The 20,766-nt window shown below is 51.5% G+C and overlaps 2 protein-coding genes across 2 annotated transcripts; both read left to right on the top strand.

The window, feature by feature from the left end:
- Positions 1-1,464: 1,464 nt before the first annotated feature.
- On the top strand, positions 1,465-3,542 carry PHLDA3 (pleckstrin homology like domain family A member 3). The gene is made up of 2 exons (XM_085307668.1): positions 1,465-1,817; positions 2,721-3,542. Exons 1-2 carry the CDS (start codon positions 1,466-1,468, stop codon positions 2,840-2,842), a joined length of 474 nt encoding a protein of 157 aa, XP_085163794.1. The 5' UTR covers position 1,465; the 3' UTR covers positions 2,843-3,542.
- Positions 3,543-13,005: 9,463 nt separating this feature from the next.
- On the top strand, positions 13,006-20,766 carry TNNI1 (troponin I1, slow skeletal type). The gene is made up of 8 exons (XM_085307701.1): positions 13,006-13,054; positions 15,927-15,961; positions 16,820-16,861; positions 17,219-17,350; positions 17,438-17,527; positions 18,001-18,177; positions 19,779-19,889; positions 20,265-20,766. The coding sequence occupies exons 4-7, from the start codon at positions 17,225-17,227 to the stop codon at positions 19,884-19,886; spliced, it is 501 nt and encodes a 166-aa protein (XP_085163827.1). The 5' UTR covers positions 13,006-13,054; positions 15,927-15,961; positions 16,820-16,861; positions 17,219-17,224; the 3' UTR covers positions 19,887-19,889; positions 20,265-20,766.

Below are 20,766 nucleotides of genomic sequence, written 5' to 3'. Positions count from 1 at the left end.
GGGGGTAAGCGGAGCAGCTTGGGAGGTGAGTGCCAGGGCAGCAGACGAGCAGGGCTGTGTGCCAGGGAGCTCATGGGATGCCAGCCCCAGACGGCTACTTCAGGAAGTATCTCAGGTGGGTATTTTTCTCTTCCACGCCCTGTATTTATGAAGGTACCTGCATCCTCYGCATCTCCAGGGGCACCCTGAGCCAGCTGCCTGGGGGGGGGCTGCAACTTTCACCCACCTTGGCAGCCCACGGCTGGTGCTGGAGTCCCCGAACATCCCTGCTAGCAGCCTGATGCAGCAGGGCCAGCTCTTCTGCCAGGCGGAGACGGCCCTGGCACAAGAACAGACAAAGCTGCGGTGGCCAGGAATGAGACGGGCTGGAAAGGAGATGGGTGTTATGCCATGGGGCAGGGCGGACTCGGTTGGGACCTGGCGGTGCCATACTACTGTGGAACCAGCCAGGGTGTCCATCCTCTCYCTCACATGTCCCGCGAGGCTGCAGGATGCTTGCTGGGAGGGGGAGGCTCTCTGCTGGGTGTCCTTGTGCGGGGAGCTCAAGGACTGGTCCCTCACAGGGCAGCCTGGCGTCTCCAATCTCACGTCCTCCCTCCTGGATCAGAGGAGCCAAGGCTCCCACAGCCCTCCCACCGTGGCTGGCACTGCGCCCCATAGTCCTGTGCCTGGCTGGCACTGCAGCCCCCCGCCTCCTACCCCAAATGGCATTGTATCCTCCAGCCCCGCACCCCAGCTGGCACTGCACCCCCTGTCCAGGCCAGCACTGCAGCTGTGCAAAGGTCCCAAAGCCCTGCCCACGTCCACAGTGGCACTGCCTCCATGCCCGTGGCTCAGTGCAGTGCCTCTGTCATCTCCGCCAGTTGTTCCCACCGTAGCCTTGCCCGTGCCATGCCCTRCCAGCCCCACGCGCTGCTGCTGGCCGCCCCAGCTCGTTTGCACAGCAGCCCGGGGAGCTGAGCCTGCCCGCGGGCACCCCGGATGCGCTTCCCACCCAGCAGCCAGCCTGGGGCTGAGCCGGGGCTGCGCCAGRCCTGGCCGGGCTTCGCCTGGGCATGAAGGGTGTCTGCGAGGCAGGAGGGGCCAGGCGAGGCGGGGAAGGAATGCAAGTGGGAGAGCGGCCGGGCATGTAGCGACAGATCCTGGGGAGCGAGGAGCCGGGGATCCCACACGCTGCACGGGGCAGGCAGCAGAGCCCCGGCGATAGGAATCGCAGCCAGCATGTGGCACCTAATTGCTTCCAGTCTTTGAAAGCCACTGACAAGCAGACAGGGGGAGGAAGGGGAGTTAATTGCCCTGGGGGTGACGAGCCCCAGTGCYGCGGCTGCCACGGTGGGTCCTGGCCCCAGGGAGCTCTGCTCAGACGTGGAGGGGCTGGAAATCCCCGGCAGATGATCCCCGGCTGGGCCAGCAGAAGGAGCTGAGGATCGCACAGGGCTGCCGGCTGGTCAGCTGAGGAGTTGCTATGACCCCTGAGAAGGTGCTGAGAGAAGGGCTGCTGGAGAAACGCAGCGGGGGGCTGCTGCAACTCTGGAAGAAGAAGCGTTGCCTCCTGACGGAGAAGGGACTGCAGCTCTTTGAGCCCAAGGGCTCGCGCCACAAGGAGCTGAGCTTCTCGCGCATGAAGGCAGTGGAGTGCGTGGAGTGGAAGGAGCGGCACATTTACTTCACTGTGGTGATGGAGGACAGCCAGGAGATCGACTTCCGCTGTGCCCAGGAGGACCCGAGCTGGAATGCTGCAATCACCATGGGCCTTGTTCGCTTCAAGAACCAGCAGGCAATGCAGATCGTGCGGGCCCGGCAYAGCTGCAGAGCAGGTAAGTAGCTCCTCGTGGCATGCCGAGAGGGGGCTGAGGGACGGTGGCTCCACACTGCAGTGTGACTAGTGCCTGGGGCATTCCTTGGGTGCAGGGACCCACTGTAGGATGAGCTCAGTGACTGTCACCTCAGCGCTCTGCTGCTGTCCCAGGGCAGTTTGGCTTCCCCGTGGAAAAAGTGCAGTGGAAATCACAGCACACTAGCAGGAGCCATGGGCCCAGGAGCACGGGGAGCCCCATGGACAGGGACACCCCCAGCTGAGGTCTGTGTGGAGGCACTGGGTCCTATGTCCAGGGTCAGGGTTATGCCCCTGGGCACTTTACTCTGCCCTCTGCCTCCCCCCTGAACCTGCTCAAGCTTCACCTGCTAGGATTTGATCTCCCCACGTTCCCTGAGATGGAGTTTTCTCATGCCCTTTCCTCTGGCTGGGATGGCCTGGCCCTTCTACCCATTCATGCGGTCAGGGTTGGGCCAGTGYGGTTTCTATGGGAGGCCAAGTTTGCTCCTGAGCTTGCTGAGCTTCCATTCCTCGTACTGGCTGGTGGCCATGGGCTGACGAACAGCCATGAGCAGGGCAGCCCCGTGTCACCCTGCCCTCTGGGTGATGACCGTGATGTGGGACCTTACTGGGATATCCCCAACTAGTGTCTTCTGCTGGGTGAGTGGTCCCCAAGGATGCTGTTCTGTCATACTCTGCACATGGGACGGATGGAGGTGCTGAGCCTACCCAGCTTCGGGGCAGTCCTGGCCCCGGGTGCAGGCTCATTGTGATGGAGCTCTGCCCAGCCCAGACTGGAATTGCACGGGGATGCTATGGACACTGCAGGCTCTTGACCCTGCTCATCAGCTCCACTTGGGGCCTGATCCTGCCCACTGAAGTAATGACTGCCTTCTCTCCACAGTGGTGCAGTATGACGCAGCCCCGGCAGGTCAGCCCACGGACATGCAGCATCTGAAAAGCAGGGTGGAGATGGCCCTTGGTTCAGCAGGTGGTAGGGAGAACGGGATCCCAGTGGGCAAATGAGGCCAGTGCGCTCTCTGGCCTGCAGACATGGATGGCAGCCCCCAGGGAGGCCAGCACAGGCACTGACTTCCTGTGACTCGTTGTGCCTCCTCCGGTGAGGGACTGTCACACCACCAATCAACCCACAGTCGCACTGGAAAGGCATATGAGGAGCCAAGCTGGCATGACTGCAGCATCAAGCCGTATCCCCCCTTGGTCTGTCAGCATGAGAGCTGAAGGAGCAAGAGGCCACAGCCAGGAGAGTCCGGCCATGGCAGAAGTGACATCTTTCCCCAGGGGCCCAGACCYTGATGGGTTGTGGGGACCTCCTGGGCCAAGGCCTCTCCTGCAGGATGGGACAGAGATGGATGAAGTTGAGCTTGAAGAAGGCATCGCGACAGTGAGCTCTGATTTATATGTAAAGTGACACTGGGATGGATTAATGCAGCCAGAGACACATTTTCCCCCTGAGCCTTCACCTTGCAAAAGGGCTAGGAGGGCTACCCCAAGCTGCTGCAGATGGGACCCTTCTGGTCATTTTGTCCAGAGGCCCTGGTGATGTGGGCTGTTGTGACTGTGCTGCTGGACATCCTTCTGCTCTGGGCCATCCTCGCTGTGTGCCACAGGCCAATGGGAGATGCTGCAGAAGGCAATGGGTATCCCACCTCCCTGTACCCAGTGTATCCCTTATGTTGTATCAAACAAACCCTTTTGCTGCTTATTCTGTTACTGCTTTGTTCTGTGGGGTGGTAGAGGAGAGCAGGCACCCTGCACAGAGCTTCAGCCTCTGGAAACCCTTTCTTTGGTATCCCCTTAAACCTGTCAGTATCCCACAGCTGAGATCTGAAGCCCCGTGCTCCCGTCCTGAGCCTCTCTGGTCACTCATCTTGCTCAGCCTGTGTTCCCAGGTGTTCCCACAGTGGCTCCTGTGCTGGTAACCTGGGAGCAAAGCTGCTTAGCTTTGCAGGCATCAACAGCAGGAATGGGAAGCGGAAGCTCCTGCTGGGACTCCAGCTCGTCTGGGAGTGCAGACTCAAGTGCCTCAAGCCACTGGGCTCCACAAGCTGGAGCCTCAGCTGAAGTCCGGCTACTGGAGGCACCGTAGGTCAGCTTGGAGATTGCTCAGCTGCATGGGAATTTGAGATTGTGGCACACCATCCCCCTGGGCTCCCCCCCCGGGCTCCACAGCATGCTTAGAGCCTATAGGGGTCCTGCCCCAGCTTAAGTTGCTCTGAAACCCTGTGCCAAGGCCAGCTGTGGTGTGACTTTTGGGGAAGGATGGCGGCACGGTCCCCTGACGTGGCCCAAGCCCACTCACCACATGACAGGGCCAGACGCACGCTGGCTCTTTCTGAGCAGCCAAGATCAGGAATAAGCAGTTTGCTTGACGTTTTTCTGTTCAAGAAGGACTGCCTGACCCTCTGTAGTCAGAGCACATTGGCTTGTTTGCTGAGAAGGCCACCAGATAGTGTGGGGAGATGAGCTGACAGGGTCTGAATTGGGGGGCTCATCCTCCCCCATCTGATTGCAGCCTCCCTCATTCAATTGCAGATGGGCTTAAACTGGAAGCCAGACCCAAATCCTGCACAAGGCCTGAGCTGTGCATCGTCCCTGGTCCTTACTGGGGACAGATGTAGTGAAACACAATGGGTTGCAAAAAGGTGTTAGATACCAGCAGCTCTGAACCTGGTGCCACTCCTTTCTGGTCCCACCTGGGGCTCAAGGTCATTCAGGCTCATTTGGAAGTTAGGGTGTCCCAGTTCCTCCTCACTTTAGTGTATCAGCCAGATCAGGGTCTGTCTGAGCCGAACCTCCAGTGCAGGGAGCTCTGTGGCTGCTCATGGTCACCTTGGGGCAGGGAGGCCATATCCCCTGTCATTCCCACATCCGTGGGAGACGTTGAAAATCTTAACAGCCTCCAGGCTGAATGAGAGCTGAGAAAGGCGCCCCTCCAAGTGCTGAGCCCACACAGTGAAGAAGCAGCACCCAGCATGAGGTTTTCTGAAGTCTTCTGAATTTTGTGCCAGTTTTGGTCAGCCTAGTCACCTAGATTTTGGCTGTCCTGCTCTCTCAGTCCCTGCAAAGAGATATTTTTCTTTTCCCAGTGCTCAAGCAATAGAAGGACCTGGAGAGCAAAGCGGGTGTGCRTATGTGTTTGCCTTGCCTGTGGACATCCACCCCCAAATGATGAATGAGGTAGCAGTGGAGGCCATGATAGCTGGGAGCTGAGAGGAAATTTAGAAGATTAATGGAGGTAAAAACACAAAAGGAGCAAGGAAAATAGCTACGTCAGAGTTTCAAGTCTAGGCATGGGGAAGGCCAAGCTGTAGCCCTTTTCCATTCCCATCCTGAGCTGCTCATCAGCTTGCACAGCCAACACACAGCCAGTGTCCCCASCCATATCCCATACCCAACCCTGATTTCAGAGTTGCTTCTGAGCAGAGACTCAAATCCGCCTGATTTGGCTATGTGAAGGCAAATGCCTTCCAAGAGTGGATTCACAGGCTAAATCTGGCAGCAGGGGGCCTGAGAGGTGAGAGCTTAGCAAACCAGCATGCTGTGGGAGTGGGTGGGAGATGGGATCATTTTACTCTCAGGCTGGGACAGTTGAAGTTTTCATGTAGCAGTCCAGAGGAAAAGGTCATGCAGAGACTGAAAAACAAGCAACCAACCAAGATACTCAGCCAGATGGGGCCCAGCAGCTGACATAGTCCCCATCACCCAGGAACTGCGGAGCTGGGGTCTCTGTGTCCATTTCTGACCCAGATTGGGCTCAGCATGGTCAGGGGAAGCTGGCTGCCTGAAAGCTGGGTAAATGTCTGCAAAGCTGGAGGCAGGGGCTCAGAGAGATCCCTGGTTTGTAAGAAAAAGCAAGCACTGGTCTTTGTGTGGGTGTAAATGGGTCTTTGAAGCACCACAGTAGCCCAAGCACGGAAAAAAGGTTTTCACTGACTGCACAGAAACAGAGGAGAAAGGGAGCTTGCAGGAGGGTTCCAGCCATCCCCAAAAGCAGAGCAAGGACACAYGGAAAACTTCTCTAATCCTCACATCTTTATCTCTCTTGGTCCCCTCGAAGGTCTTGGGGGGAGACCAACGAGGAAACAAAGATTCTTTAAAGACAAGGCAGCTCCCTAGAGACCCACCGGGGGAAAATACTAATAAACTCTTGCTCCTGATCATACACGTTTTCTGTGGTGGGGAGCGTGACCTGTTAGCCCTTCCTGCAGAGTCCTCCATGCATGGCATCCTGGGGCTTGGATGTTGCAGAGAAGGGGCTCCCACACAGGTGCCTGCCACTGTATCCACCTRCAGTAGGTACTGGGATCTCACCAGGAAATTTGCTACTCTCAGCTAACAACAGGAATAGGGCAGAGCGCAGCCACCCTCCTTGTCCCCCAGCTGAGTGTTGTCCATGGGCAATGCCAGTGGCAAGAGCGTGAGAGCAGCTGCACAGCAGGCTTCGCATTGGACCCCACCATCTTCTTGGCCACAATGGCATGAGGTGAGTGCTCAGGGGCACTACACCAGAAGTGGAGAAAATGAGGCACAGCAGTATGTCAGAAGCTGGGTGGCTTGCAGCCTGGCCTCACAGCCCCCCATGGCACGCAGGCACCAGCAGCTGCAAGAAGGAGCTGTCTTCTCGCCATCCCATGCTTCAGGATGATGAGGGATACCAGGCAGAGCTGTGGACAACCACTGGGCCCCAAAAGGGAGCTGGGTGCCCTGGAGCTGCCTGACATCAAAAGCAGAAGCCTGAAAAGCCTGCTCAGCTGCTCCCAGCCTTGAGGTGCCCTAGCTCTGTAGACCCTCCCTGTGCAGCTTGGAGGATGCCCAGATTCCAGAGCTCCTCCATGCAGCCTGGTGGCTACTCCAAGCCTGCAATGTCCACCCAGCTGGCATGAGAGCCCCTGCAGCTGCCAGGCACTCTGTGGGTACCCAAGGCTGTACCTTCTGCGCAGCAACCAAGTGTGAGATCGTTTGGTGGGGAAGTGGTAGGGGGAGGGTCCAGTTCTGGCTTTCCAGGAAGGATTTCTGGGAGTAGGGGGACAATCAATTGAATTCAGGATGAGATAACTGGTCCAATGGAGGAGGTAAGAGCTCAGATGCGTTTGCCCAGGCTCTTGCAGCAGCTAGGTAATGAAATCAAGGCAGAGCGGAGCTGGGGAGGTGAGTGAAAATCTGGCTGAGCCACCAGGCTCAAGAGGTGGTGGGCAAGGGTTGGAAGTCCATGCCGTGCTCCTCAGATGTCAATGCTGAGCAGCACTGGGGTCAATTTGGAAGGACCTGGGCTGGCAAAAGCCTCCTGGCAGCCATCAGAGGCAGCAGAAATGCATCAGCATGATGGAGCTTTGTAGAGCATGGTGCTGCCAATGCTTCTTGGCAGACAAAACCAGGCATACCTCCTCCGCCATCGCATGCCCCAAGGGGAGACTGGCAGTGCCTCACTTCTCCTAGGAACATTTGTGTAGTTTGTGGGTGTTTACATCTGAGATAGGATGAAAAATATCACCATTATAGCACACACAAAATCTTCCCTGCTTTTCCTTTTTTTCTTTGGGTCAAGTGCCTGGCTTCCTTGCTCCCCAGGTTATTTCATTGTTGAGCATCCTTAATTATGATTCCTAAATCATTAAATTTCATTTTGGAATCTGAAACCTATTTCAAAAAGGGCTGGACTAGGGAGCTTTCCCATGCCCTACCTCTACGGCTACATCTGCCCATTCACACTTCAGGGAAGCAAACTATCCATACCATCACTGTRACTGGTCTGGTCATTTTGGATAAATTCCTTCTGACTTTGCATGAAGGAAGAAATGCTGTTACCSATAATATACACCTAGGGATACTGCATGGGGTACAGGCACTGAATAAGGGCTGTTCGGGAAATTCCCCTTCCTAAATGTCCTGATTTTGTATCCTAGAGATGGTGTCTCAGGGAGATGAGAGAAGACAGTAAGTGTTGAACACTACACCGTGAGCATCCATTTGCCTGAGCCCATGGGAGGCAAGGGACAGAGTTCACATCCCAGTCTAGCACTGCAAGAAGCAACAAAAATAGCAGTCAGGCATTGCTGGAGCTGCAGAGGGCAGCAACAGAGCTGAATAAACGCCAGCACACAGCCTGTCATCCAGTGTCCCCAAGCAGCAGTCACCAGGCTTATATCAGCCTTGCAAGAAAAAGGGATGTTGAGATGTACTGAGTGTCTCGGAGACAGATAGGAAGGCCTGGAAAATACTCTGGTAATACTAAAAAGTGTCTGAGACATGCCCCCTTACCACAAATTTTGGAATTAGTGAGACTAATTTTGTGTGTGTGTGTGAAGTACTTTATCTTTGAATGAAAACTGGAACAGTTTTTTAGGATATTTAAACTGACATCACAACTGAACCATGTCAACCCCTTAAAACAACAGTGAATATTCTTCCTTTTGTTCATAAGAATTGACAAGATTGATGGGGGCAAGGTTTCAGTTTTCCTCCTGATTTTACATCTCTTGGCAAAAAAATGGAAACCTTACGGTCTTCAGTGGGTGGCTCAACTCCGTTTTAATAATATCTCTTCATTGTCTCAACGTAGATAATTCTCCCTTATTTACTAAAGTTTTTTCTATGTGATAATCAAATGAGGCACAGCACATTTGCTGTTGTTAAAGGACCAGTTAGCTTTGAAAATTCCTTTGTTAGTTTTGGTAACTTCTGCAAACATTTCAAGTCTTCCCAAAAAATCAAGGTGAGGAAAAAAAAAAAAAAAGTCCCTCAATAATGCCAGAAGGATGACATCTCTTCGTACAAATGGAGGGACAGTTTCTCTCCCTTTGAGCTGAGCATGGACTGACTGGGAATCTGTACTGATCTCTAATGAGACATGGGGATGTGCTGCATAGGGGAGAGAAGGAAGCATTGCCCTGGGTTTCCCGAGGTGGTTCCCCAGGTGGTTACTGGCCTACTGCTTGAGACCCTGCTGGGGTAACCAACCTCTCCAGGTTTGGTTATTATTACTGGCTTTTTCTAAAAGGCTGACATGATCCTTCTCCACATGGAAGCAGTATCAGGACATGGAGTAGTGTCCAARGCTCTTGACGACAATATTGCCAAGGGCCAAGCCATGGCTTGGAAGCTAGAGGATGTTTTTCCTATTTTRCAAAAATCATCTGGACCTTTGATCCAATCCTATGGCTGCTTCCACATGGATTCACTGCCTGTATCCATCCAAAATGGGAAGAGGGAGTTTCATGTGCAAGGTTGCCCATACCTAAAGAGGCTAATCACGGGCTTGGGCTGTTCCACAGAGGTTTGTGCACACCGTGAACAACGTTTTTCCAGTCAGGTAGGGCCTTCGTCATGCTGGGCCACATGATAGAGCAGGCCCATGACAAGAAGCTGTGGCTGGAGAAGACATGGCTTCCTAGTTATAGGAGTGGCCATGTTTGCTGGAGAGACATGCCCCAGGTACTAGTAGCTTTTCATTTCCATGGCCATCCCTATGGCCTGCTCTGCTTCAATRCTTCGTAGTGTCACCTGAAATTGGRAAGACCCAYAGACCTAGCAGGCTGARGGTATCCTTTACAGGACTACAAAAAGCATTGCCTTGAAATCAGCCCCATCGGAGAGTAACCCTGTATGGCTGTCACCCTCTAGCGTCATGAATAACCAGAGCAACTGGGACTTACTGGGTCCCTTCTGGCAGCTCAGGAGGTGCGAGAGCCACTAGATGATCTGCAGAACAARGTCCAGTGGTGGACCTTTGTATCTGGACAAATCACATGGATTTTTACAATTTTATTCTAACATGAAACTGCAGTTCTCCTTTCTCCTCTCTGATCCTGCAATGACCTTGATTGTCAGAGATGATTCTCTGGCTTAAATGTCCCTGAATCCCTGAGCAATTCCACAGAGGGAAACTGTGCTCCCTCTACACAGCAAGCTTGTGGGACCTTCTCCTTTGCAGTCCTGTGAGAAGCCTGCGGCAACTGGTACCTGCAGTCTGCCCTAGCATTTTAGGCTGGCTCYGAGCATGGCAGCTGAGGGGTGGAGATGGACACGTGCTGTCCTGAAGGATAACAAAAGCTCAGCTGTTGTTTCTAAGTCTGTCCCAGATACCCTGGGAAGCCCATTACCTTTGTAAATGTCACTGACATTGATGAAACAAGTACAACGCTTGGAAGAGGGCAAGGACGCGATGGGTGGGCTGGTTTGGGGGTTTTGAGGGAGAATCAAGCTGCAAGTCTGCTTCAGGTAACAAAGGCTTCAACTGCGGTGGCCAAACAGCTGATAATGGGTCAGAGTGCTTCGAATTTGGGTGTCCAACATCTCAAGGAGCCAGAGATCATTACAGCCCCAAAACTGGTTACCCCAAGCTGAAGAGCAGTCGTGGTAGCCAATGCCAAAACATGAGGAAGAATGAACACTCTGTAGGCTCAGCCCTGTAGACATCTTCTGCTGAGCAGGATGCCGGCACAGCGAAATCCTGGGGCTGTTCAGAGGGAGAAAGAAACAGCTGACATCCATCTRAAATGGAAGGAGTGAGTTTCACATGCAAGTTGCTCACAGACATGAGACCAAACACAGGTTCCTTGGTCACCTGCAAAATAACCTGGATGTGTGGCTGGGACTTCTAGGGACAAACTGTTTGTCCCTGTGGACTTAGGTCCCAGGTGACTGTGGCTGCCCTATACACCTCTGGGGGAATTTGCTATTAGCATCCACCCTCTATGTAGCACCCTATGGGAACCTCTCATTTGAATCAGTGGATGTCAAGGGAAGGGGGGATGTTATTTTCCTTTGAAGAAGCAGTTCTATCCAGATGTAGCTACAGTCTTAGGGAAATGGGAGGCTTGGATGCATCTCAAAGCCCATCTGGTTCAGATAGCCGTGTGCCCAACCAGGGGAGAGTATGGGATTGTGCAGGGATGCAGAAGCCCTGTTTGTGAACCTTTTCCATTCCCATCCCTGTTTGTGAACCAGGGATGGAGACCCAAAAATATCTTCATCACATCAGATGGAGAGGAGAGATAAGGAAAGTCTGGGCTCCTGCCTTCCMTTCCCTGCCACTGACCTCACTTGACAGTACTTGGGCTTTGAAATCGATGCCCAAAGCCTCAAAACAAGGGGTGCTGTTGTCACCCCATCCCTTGCTACAAAGCAGGGGCTTTGTTACTCCTTTCACAGGGACCCAGCAGAGGAGGAAATCTGAGACTGGAGCAAATGGCATCCAAAGCAGCTCCCGTCCTTTGGGTAGTGGGAGCTGACTGGATCCCGTCTGGTGAGAGACAGGGAGGGCACTGCTGTGGGGAATGCAGCTTGCCTTTGTCACTGGCTAATTTTGGCTCCTCTGTGCGCTGAAAACAATCCCAAGGCAGATGGGAGGAAAGTGGCAGCATCTGATATCAGCCAGATGCTGGAGGCATGGCCCTGCTAGGCCTTTTGCCTTATAAAGGTCTAACAGGGCTGGTATAAAACCTGCTCCTTGTCAGCCATGCACACCAGCTGGGAAGTAGATTTGCTGCGCTGGCTCATCCCGTGGCTTTGAGTGAGAGGTGCTTGGAGACAGGGAAAGAGAAATGCCCTTGGAGGGGTCCCCCAGGAGAGCAGGGCTCAGTGGGGTTTCTCCTGCACTTATAGACACTTACTCAGGGCAGGTCAAAAAAGGATGGGACTGCCACTGCCACTACCATTGTCACTGGCACTGTCACTGGCTTCAGAAAAGGATGGGGAGAAACTTGGCTCCAGGCTGCTGAAATCACACCAGCTTGGGGGCTGCTGTGTTGTCAACCCCCAGGGCACAGCTGCTCCACTCAACATCCAGGCAGTAAGAAGGAGCCCAGAGCAGTTACCAAGTGGCCCAAGAAGCGAGGGAGAGTGGGTGCTTGTCCAGGTAGATGGGAAGGCGGCCATGCATCCTGTGCTCAGCGGAACATGGGGGTTGTCTTTGCTTTCCACAATGGGCTTGTGACTGTGGATCCCTCCATGACCATAACAGTCACAGGAATTAAAATACCAAGCATTGTTCCTGCAGGGCTGCACGTTGGGAATTGTTTGTGCCTAAACTTGCCCCTAAAAATATCCCAGGGAACAGGTGTTGCCTGCCCCCACTATCCTAGCAGTCCTCTCATGCTCAAAGCCTCCCTTCATGGGGGATACAGAGGCAAGGGGCTTTGCAGAGGACAGAGTGGTGAGATAGCAGCATTTCTGTTTCAGTGATTTCATGGGAAAATATCAGGGCTTGAGTTGCTGAAAGATAGTAGGGAGCTTATTGCAGCCCATGATGCTGGGCTGAGCCAATCCTGTTAGTCTTGCTCCCCAAAGAGGGGGCTGCCCCATCCTCAGTCCTGACAAACCCTCCAGCCAGAGGTCAGCCCCACCTGTATCTTGGCTCCATTTGCTTCCCCATGCTCAGCTTTTCCAGCCTCATCAATGTGCCCTGTCCTGGYCCTGGACAGATTCTGCCCTTCTGTTCTTGCAGCAACAGTGAGGCCTCTTGGTCAGTAGTCCTGTGGGGGACATCAGTCTATTCAAATTTTGTCTTTCATGCAGCACTGCACAGCACATCTGCATCATTGTGCATGGGTGTCATCACTGTGTCAGGGRTTGAGCAGCTTTGAATATCCCCCTCCACCGCTCTTGGGATATTTTCTGGAAAAAAGAATTGTAACAGTGCTTTAGCTCATCACTTCTGCCTCCTTGCAGGCTCAGGGTCTTTTCAGTATTAATATATGCACGCTTGCACGGGAGAAGAGCACAGCAGATGTACTGGGAAGAATCCACCCATTCTCCACAGACACTGCCTTGCTAGTGGATTGGCACCATGGTCAGCCTGACACCTGTGTGCGCACACATGCAACATACATGTGACTAGTGAGTACATCAAGCAGTAAACACCAGCAAAGCTGGGGTAATTCATTTGCACACAGTGTGGGACAGGAATTCACCAACATGCGTGAGGCTCTTGTGGATGTATCCAGAGCTAACATCGCACACGGGTGCAAAATGCAAGTGAGCAACGTGCGCTTGTCACTCCATGTTTGAGGTAGTGCCCCAGGTGTATGCAAAGTGTTGGGGGGTGCTCATGCTTGCAGTAAGCATGTATGCAGAGTAGGGGGTATGTGCTTGGGCTATTTTTACTGACCACTTGCAGGCAGGCTGCGATTTAATACTCTCCCTCCTTCACCAAGCCCCGGCAGTGCGCAGCTCTCCAGACGTGAGGCATCACCTCCCCTCCTGCTGGTCCCAGAGGTAAGAAACTGCCCCAGGCCCAGAGTGTCCCCCCATGTGTGACTCCTAGGTGCATTAAGGGGTGTTGGGTTAGCTCCAAGCATGCTCTTGTGAAGCAGGTGACACAGATGCTAGTGTGARGCCAAGAGTATTTGCATGTTGAGACATTGCAGAGAGATGCCCTTGGCTTATGATTTTTTCCTGATTTCTCCTCCTYCTTCAGAGAGTAAGACAGAGAACTAGCTTTTAGGCCTGGCAGAGGATCCCCCATGAAATTTGCTGACTGTCACCATTTTCTCCACTCTTGGAGAAAGGATTGGTGAGACTGCAATGAAGAGAAATTTCTGAAGACTTTCTAAAACACTAGCCTAGCTTTGGAACTGGGATTTGGTTGATTTTCTGTGCAGTTCCTAAAAACTAGTAAATAGGACTATCTTGGGAGGTGTTTGCCCTTGTGTCCTGACTGGTGTCTGACTCCTCACTATTGCTCCTGTGCTTTTCCCCTGAGAGCAGGACCGGGGATGTGCGGTGTGGGTCTATAAGCAGAGTGTGTGACATCATGTTTGCATGTTTATTGTATGTCCCCAGCCACCTAGGATGGGAGAGGTTGTCAGGATTGACTACATTAGGGATTAGTTCTTCTAAATTTCTGTGATTTTATAGTTTCTGAAGATTTTTAAGCTTTACATGACCGGAGGCATACAAGCATAGTTTAGAATTAATACGTCCAAATCCTGTTGCTCCTATCAGACAGACGAAATCCCTCTCAGGTGTTCCAGATCCAGCTGGAGTCCCAAAGTCCCCGAGTAAAACCTTGCAAGGACACAATATCACAAGACGTATCTTACCAGAAAAGCTGAGCCCCAGCTGCCCTCTGGGAAATCAGTTTAGGAAAATCTACCCCTAAAAGTTGACTGACATTCGCAGAGGTGGCTGCCCTGAGGTCCAGTATGGGTCTCACCTTCTAGGGACGCTAGATGTTTCCCCCATGGGGCAGAGGGAGGTGGTGAGAGGCTTTGTTCAACCCTTAGTCTCCTCTGGAAAGCCAAATGCTTTTCTGCCTTGCCTGGAATAGATTAGGAGAAGGTGGCCAAGACCCAACACCCTCAATATGTTAGCGTCAGCCAAGAGGAGCTGACTTCCCTGCATGTCCTCTGAGTGCTGTATCATCAAAAAAAAAAAAAAAAAACTCTGAAAAGGTATGGAATTGGTGGCTCTGGTTACATCTGACTGACATTTTTTTCGACAAAAAACATACTTCTTGGGGCTATTCAGTGTTCAGCATTGGGATCCGGCAGGCACTATGAAAGATGATTCCTCCTGGGCTATTTCCCCAAATGGCATTTTCCTCCAAACTACCTACAGTCCTTCAGGACACAATTATAGTGAAGMAGCTGAGGAAGGGACAGGGACAAGAAGACAGTGCTGTGGATTGGTGGTGAATTTATGACACTCTGAGATTTGTTCAGTACAGGCTCCATGCAAGCCTGGGAAGAGAACCATTTGATACCAGATTTTTCCTTTTTTTTTTTAAGCAGAAATTTTTAGGGTTTAAAGTGATTTTCACAGGGGCATGAAGAGGTTGAAGCAAAAATCTCAGATGGTTTGGACATTTCAATTCAGAGTAAAAAGACTAGATACACCACTGAAAAAAAATGCTATTTGTTTTGGAAATATTTGTTATTCCTGACTGGAAAGAGGAAAATAATAAATTGATTGGCATTTTCCCACAGAATTTTTTATGGCTCAGATTTATGTGGTGCCCCAGCTTCTCAGCAAGAATGGGAAGCATTAGAGGCAGTGGAGAAGGAAGTTAGCAGAGGCAGTACATTTTTAAGCAGCTGCCAGGGAATAGGATTACCAAGTGAATGTAAAATATGAAATCATGAATATTTCACCAGAGATATGAAACCTAATGGAATATGTTCAGCTAATTTGCTGCAATTTGTGACTGTTGCCCCTTGGTATATTGTCTGTTGCTCCTCAGAAGTGTTTGGCTCTAACATTTTTGCAATTGCACATTAGCAGTTGCAGGACGCTACTGCATCTCTTCTGGCCTCCTCTTGGACAAACTAAACCAGCCCAGCTCCTTCAGCTGATGCAGTGTGGGGAGCCTTGAGATGCTGCGTTTCTTATTAGTTTTCCAGCCTCTCTTGTCTCCAGCTGTTTGCCTGAAGCTGGAGTGGGTGACATAGCCAGCAGCGATGGCAGAGCAACTCAGATACTTGGGAAAACCCCTGAGGAGCAGGAGAGTGGTTTCTTCCTGGTTCAGTGCTTCAGGGCTGGCTGAAAACAGGTTGGAGCTTGTTCGAAATATGATTTCCTTGGAGCCGTGCAGTTTGTGCTTGTGTTTCACATCCGGATGGCAAAGCCAGCTGTGGAGTCGCTTCCTTCCACCAACAGCACGGGGCAGCACCAGACCTCAGAAGTGCCCTGTAGTCACCACTGAACGTGCTATGGCCCATCATCTGCAGGCAGAAAAGCAGCAGGAATGGAAGGCAGGAAAGGCAGYCCCTTCTCCAAGTCTTGCCTTTCCAGGCACATCTTTCTCTTCTCTCTCAGGAAACATCCTGCCTAGCTGCAAGATGGAGTTATCCAAATGGTGCATTTAGGCCAGTTCCTCACTGAGGAAGGTGCTGAGATGGCCAGATGGCTTGGCAGAAGGTGCAATGCTAGCTCGGGGACAGCGATGCTTCTCACTCCTGCTGTGCAGCCTCTGTGCTGCCCCATCACCAGTCATTCCGCCCAACTCACTCCTGCGCTAGGCGCCCCTGCGCTCCTCATGCCGCCCATGGCACCCAGCCCCACCTGGACACTTGGGCTCTGCCAGTTTCTGAGATTGGATTGCTCTGGGATTTGCTTCTTCATTTCAGCTTCTTTCTTTTCTTTGTAGGTGAACAGCGTGAGGCCACAATGCCAGAGCCGTAAGTASCATGTGTTTTGCTTTGGCTAAACTCCTCTTCTGGCCACGGGACTGCTTGTGCCAGCAGACTTTGATGATTCTTTAGGGGGTTCAACTTGAAGAATGGTCCATGCTCAAGACCCTTGTGCTGTTCCCTTTGTAAAAAATATTTTTCTTTAGACAAAAACAGTCATTTGAATGTCCTGATTCAAACCTTGGAGCTTTCCTAGATCAGAGACCCTGATAGAGGCTATCCCCAAATGGGCAATGCCACTCTCTTTGCTGTGAGGCTCTTCCTTATAGCATGTCATACAATACAGCATATTCCCAGCTGTGAACAACAGGAAAAAAATTACCCTGCAAAGTTTTCATCAAGCAATATTACAGAGATGTCTAAGCCCTGGAAATCTGAAAAGGATCAAAACAGGTTGCAAACTGAATGGGGAATACATGAATGAGAGTATTGTAACCCAAAATGTAGGGACACAGCTGGGGCTTGCAAGAGTGCATAAAGACAACTTGTGTGCAGCATTTGAATGACATTTTGACTTTCTAGAAGGTGGCTCTCAACTCTACTGCATTTCAGGAAAGCACCTTTATATCAGCCTGGCTGCAGATTTGGCTCTTGTACAGGTTGCAACTGTTGTATACAGAAAYAGGGAAACCAACCGTAATCATACCAAATATGTCTCTTGACATTCACTCTCTTCTTGATTCCTGTCCACTTATGCCCTATTCTGTTTTTGTCTTCCTTATTGCTCGTTCCTGAATGAATTCCTCCCTGCAGGGAGGTAAGTGCCTTTCCTTTCCTAAGTGATCTAATGTTACTCTGCATTTGCTGCAAGTTTGTTTTCAAAGATTCTCGTTGTCYTCTTTTCCCCTAGAGAAAGCCCAAGATCACAGCCTCACGCAAACTCTTGTTGAAGGTGAGTCCTAAGGGTTGGAAACTCCCTAAGGTTTGATGTGGCTTAGGGAAATAATTTAATGCAACAACAGACAAAMCAATGCAAAGAAATTGTCCATGTCAGCATCTGTCAGCAACACCATCACCACAGTGTTATCTCTGGCCCTGTTTCTCCTGCCTTCAGTGTCGCCACACAAAGGGTATAGGGATTTTTTGATGTGTKTTGCAGCATCGTAGTGATTTTCGGAGGGTAACCACAGCAAGGGGGGTTGGTAAGGAGTTGGGACTCTCTCTCCTTGTACAGTCCTTGTGTAGGGAGGCTGAGGGGCCAACTGAAGAGCATGTCCATTCAGGCCTTTATTTTCTGCTTGTTTCTTAGAGCTTGATGCTGGCAAAGGCAAAGGAGGAGTGGGAACAGGAGATCATTGACAAACAGTCAGAGAAGGAAAGATACCTGTCTGAGCGGGTCGCACCATTGCATACTAGTGGACTTTCTTTGAGCCAGCTCCAGGTATTTYTCTGGTTTGAAGATGAAGTGAGCTCCTTGAGAGCACTAGGGGCCATCACTTACTGCTCTCTTCTCGTGCTTGATGCTCAGGACCTGTGCAGGGAGCTGCATGCAAAAGTTGAAATTGTGGATGAAGAGAGATATGACATTGAAGCAAAATGCAATCATAACACCCGGGAGGTAGGAGCAGGAGGGGTTGTTTATGTCTATGTTAATTCYCTCTTGGATGGTGACTTGGGCATTGATGGGGATTTTTCATGGATTGGACTGAACTTGGGTGTGGGACATGCACCAGGCTTATCTCAGAGCAAGAGCAGACACACATCACTCAGCAYAGGAATCATTGCTGCCTCAGATAGCTCAGTGTCACCTGGGTCTACAGGCAACMTCCTTGCTTTTATAGTCATCACCTGAGGGTCTGAGAGGTCTTTCATATGGCATGGCCACCATCCAAGGTGGCTGGGAAAATGTTGTCATTGCAGGTCTGGGTTCAGGTGGACAACCTCTTAATGGAGGTGGTCCTACCCACTGTGGGAGGGGCTGGGACCCCTCTGGGCCTAGGTGCAGGAAGAGACTCCTGCTTCATACAGGGACATATTGTGCAATGCAGCCATACAACAAATCTCACTCMACTTTTTTCCCTCAACTTGCAGATTAAAGACCTGAAACTGAAAGTGCTTGACCTTCGGGGAAAGTTCAAGCGACCCCCGCTGAGGCGAGTCCGTGTCTCTGCTGATGCCATGCTGAGGGCTCTGCTGGGCTCCAAGCACAAGGTKTCCATGGATCTGAGAGCCAATCTGAAGTCTGTTAAGAAGGAAGACACAGAGAAGGTGGGTTTTTTCTTTCTGATATTAGAGGTGGGAGACCTCCTAGGGCTGCACCTGTCCTTCTCCAACATCCCTGTGAAGCACGCATGGGTTATGCTCAACCTTTGTAAGCCCTGTGTCTCACAAATAGCAAGGAATGTTACCCTGAAGCACTGCCCATTGCAGGACATTGTAGGACCACGAGAGAGCTATTTGGCTGGGCCAGGTGACTGGTGGATGACGGCAGGTGAGAYTCAGGGCTGTGTGCATGATCTTCCTTCCTAGATCCTGGGGATACTTTCAGCTGGAGTAAAGTGGCACTGACCCCTTGACATGTTTGTCGAGCTGCACTTTCTGGGAGTTTGGTCTCCAATCTTCCTGGGAATAAGGAGAGCTCCTGCTCGGTACGATCACACCCAGAAAACACCCAGGAACTCCTAGGCACAGATTAGATAAGACAATGCAAGCCCAGCAAGCATACTCAGTCTAAGATAAATGGCACAGTTCACGTTGACTTTGCAGCGATGGAAGAGSGAAAAATTTCTCTCAGTATCAAAGATGTACTGCAATGCCCAAACCTGCCCATGGTGTGCAGGCAGGCGTAAAGGCAGGTGCCCTGTCGTGAGGACACAGGCAATGTCAGCTGCTCCTCCTGCACCAGATCTGCCCACAAGGACTTACTCTTCTTTCAGATCAGAAATTACARTTTGAAAAAGCCCAGGCAGAAACACTCTAACTGCAAGAGCAGTTTCAAGGGAGACAAGTCCCAATACTGGATTTTGACATTCGTGTTTTGACTTGTAGATTTAATTCCATCATATGTAAAACAGCAATGAGATATAGCTCCTGTAATACAGACAACGTCAGACGCTGTCCATGATGTTCTTTTCCAGATTAGGCCATCCTGAGAGCATCACAGGAGACTGCTTTGACATTCCCAAAGAGAATATGGGGGATTTTTCTCTATGCTGCATTCAGGAATTGCATTTTTTTTGCTCTGATTTGGAACAGTAGTAGGTTATSAGAGGATGAGATTCCCCCCAGAAGAATTCTGCTGCTTTCCCAGTGCTTTTCCTCGGCAGGTACTGTGAGGAGACCCCAGGTTCCAGTTCAGCAGACTGGATAAGAATCTCATTTTTATTTTTTTTTCCTTTTTCTTTTCACTGTTGCTAGCAGGGCACTTTTTTAGTCCTTAGAATTGAAAAAAAAAGTGTTTACTGGTCTCAGTGCCAGGTAGTGAATAGATCTGAGTTTATTTTAGATCTTATGAAATGATTTTAGGGCATGGCTTGTAATCTATGAATGCTTGTGGGCTGCCAAAGCAGACACCTGGGCACGTGCCCAGAGCAGCCATCGCCTACCCTTTCTGTTCTGGAAGTGGCCTCCCAGCTCTCGTTGCAATCCTATTGCAAGTCCTCTCCAAAAGCTGACAGAAGGTGGGTTTTATGTGGGCTGGAACCTCTATGCAGAAGATGCATTTGCTGGCATTTGCTCCAGTATGCTGGTATAAAACTGGAATAACACCCACATGCATACCTTCCCTGCACTGCCTTTCTGCCGGGGCATGTAGGTGAGAARGCATAGGGCAGAGCCATTGCAGCCCCCGTCCCTGTCTCTCCCTGCAGGAACGCCCTGTGGAAGTGGGTGATTGGCGCAAGAACGTGGAAGCCATGTCGGGTATGGAGGGCCGAAAGAAGATGTTCGACGCTGCCAAGTCCCCTACGGGCCAGTGAGAGGTATGGCAACTAGTCCATCTTCCCCTGCCATGTCCTGCACTCCTTGTAACATCCTTGAGCAGTGCTTGTAGCTGGGCAAATGCAAAAAAGGCACTCGCTCTTCTCCCTGAGGTCTTCACACCTGGCTTCCTGGCCTGTCTCTCTCCTAGCACATGGGACAGGTCTCAGGCCCACATATCTCCAAATTGGAGCCCCTGTTAACAGTTATCCCCCKCACTCAGCTCATCCTCTCTGACTTTCTGAGGTCTGTGCAGCCACACCACAGACTCCTGCACAGCACAGGCATTGCCGGCATCAGSTTTGGGCCTGCAGCAAGGCTGCTTCATGCCAAACTCCTCTTCTGCCCCATTGCTCTGTTCTATTTCTCTCCTGCAGGAGCGTGAGGACAGAAAGAAGAGCTTCCTGATCCTGCTGTCTGCCTTCTTTTCCCTTGCTGCCCCTCCTTGCTCCTTATGCCTGTACCCTGAATTCACCACTGAGCTGAAGCATGTGGACAACTACTTGGGAAGGAAATCTGAGCCTCATCCTTTCCATCAACTCTGACTTGCAGTTGTGTGCAGGTCTTATCTTACTCGTGCAATTAGCCCTGCTCCAGAGTAGCCCCAGCACAATGGCTCTCAGGTGACATAGGTGTCATCAGTACGGTCAAGGGGTTGCTGGTGCTCCTCTGCCAGCTGGCACAACACGGCATATCTTCTCAGGGGCAGCTTCCATATGTCTGTGCTGGGCATGCAGCTCTAATGGGCTGCTAGCCATCTCTCTCCTCCCTCTGCTGTGGAGGCCCAGGAAATGGCTGCTGGTCTTCCTTCTCCCCCATCCTCTGACGTGTGCAGCCTGAGATGTTCCCATGCAATTGTACATGTATTAAAGGGCAGTC

The sequence above is a fragment of the Rhea americana genome, unplaced genomic scaffold (genome assembly GCF_003343005.1).
Source record: "Rhea americana isolate MKP2758 unplaced genomic scaffold, rheAme1 scaffold_261, whole genome shotgun sequence".
NCBI classification, from domain to species: Eukaryota; Metazoa; Chordata; class Aves; order Rheiformes; family Rheidae; genus Rhea; species Rhea americana.
Note: the sequence above shows the minus strand (reverse complement) of the source record. Positions and strands in the feature narration are given on the sequence as shown.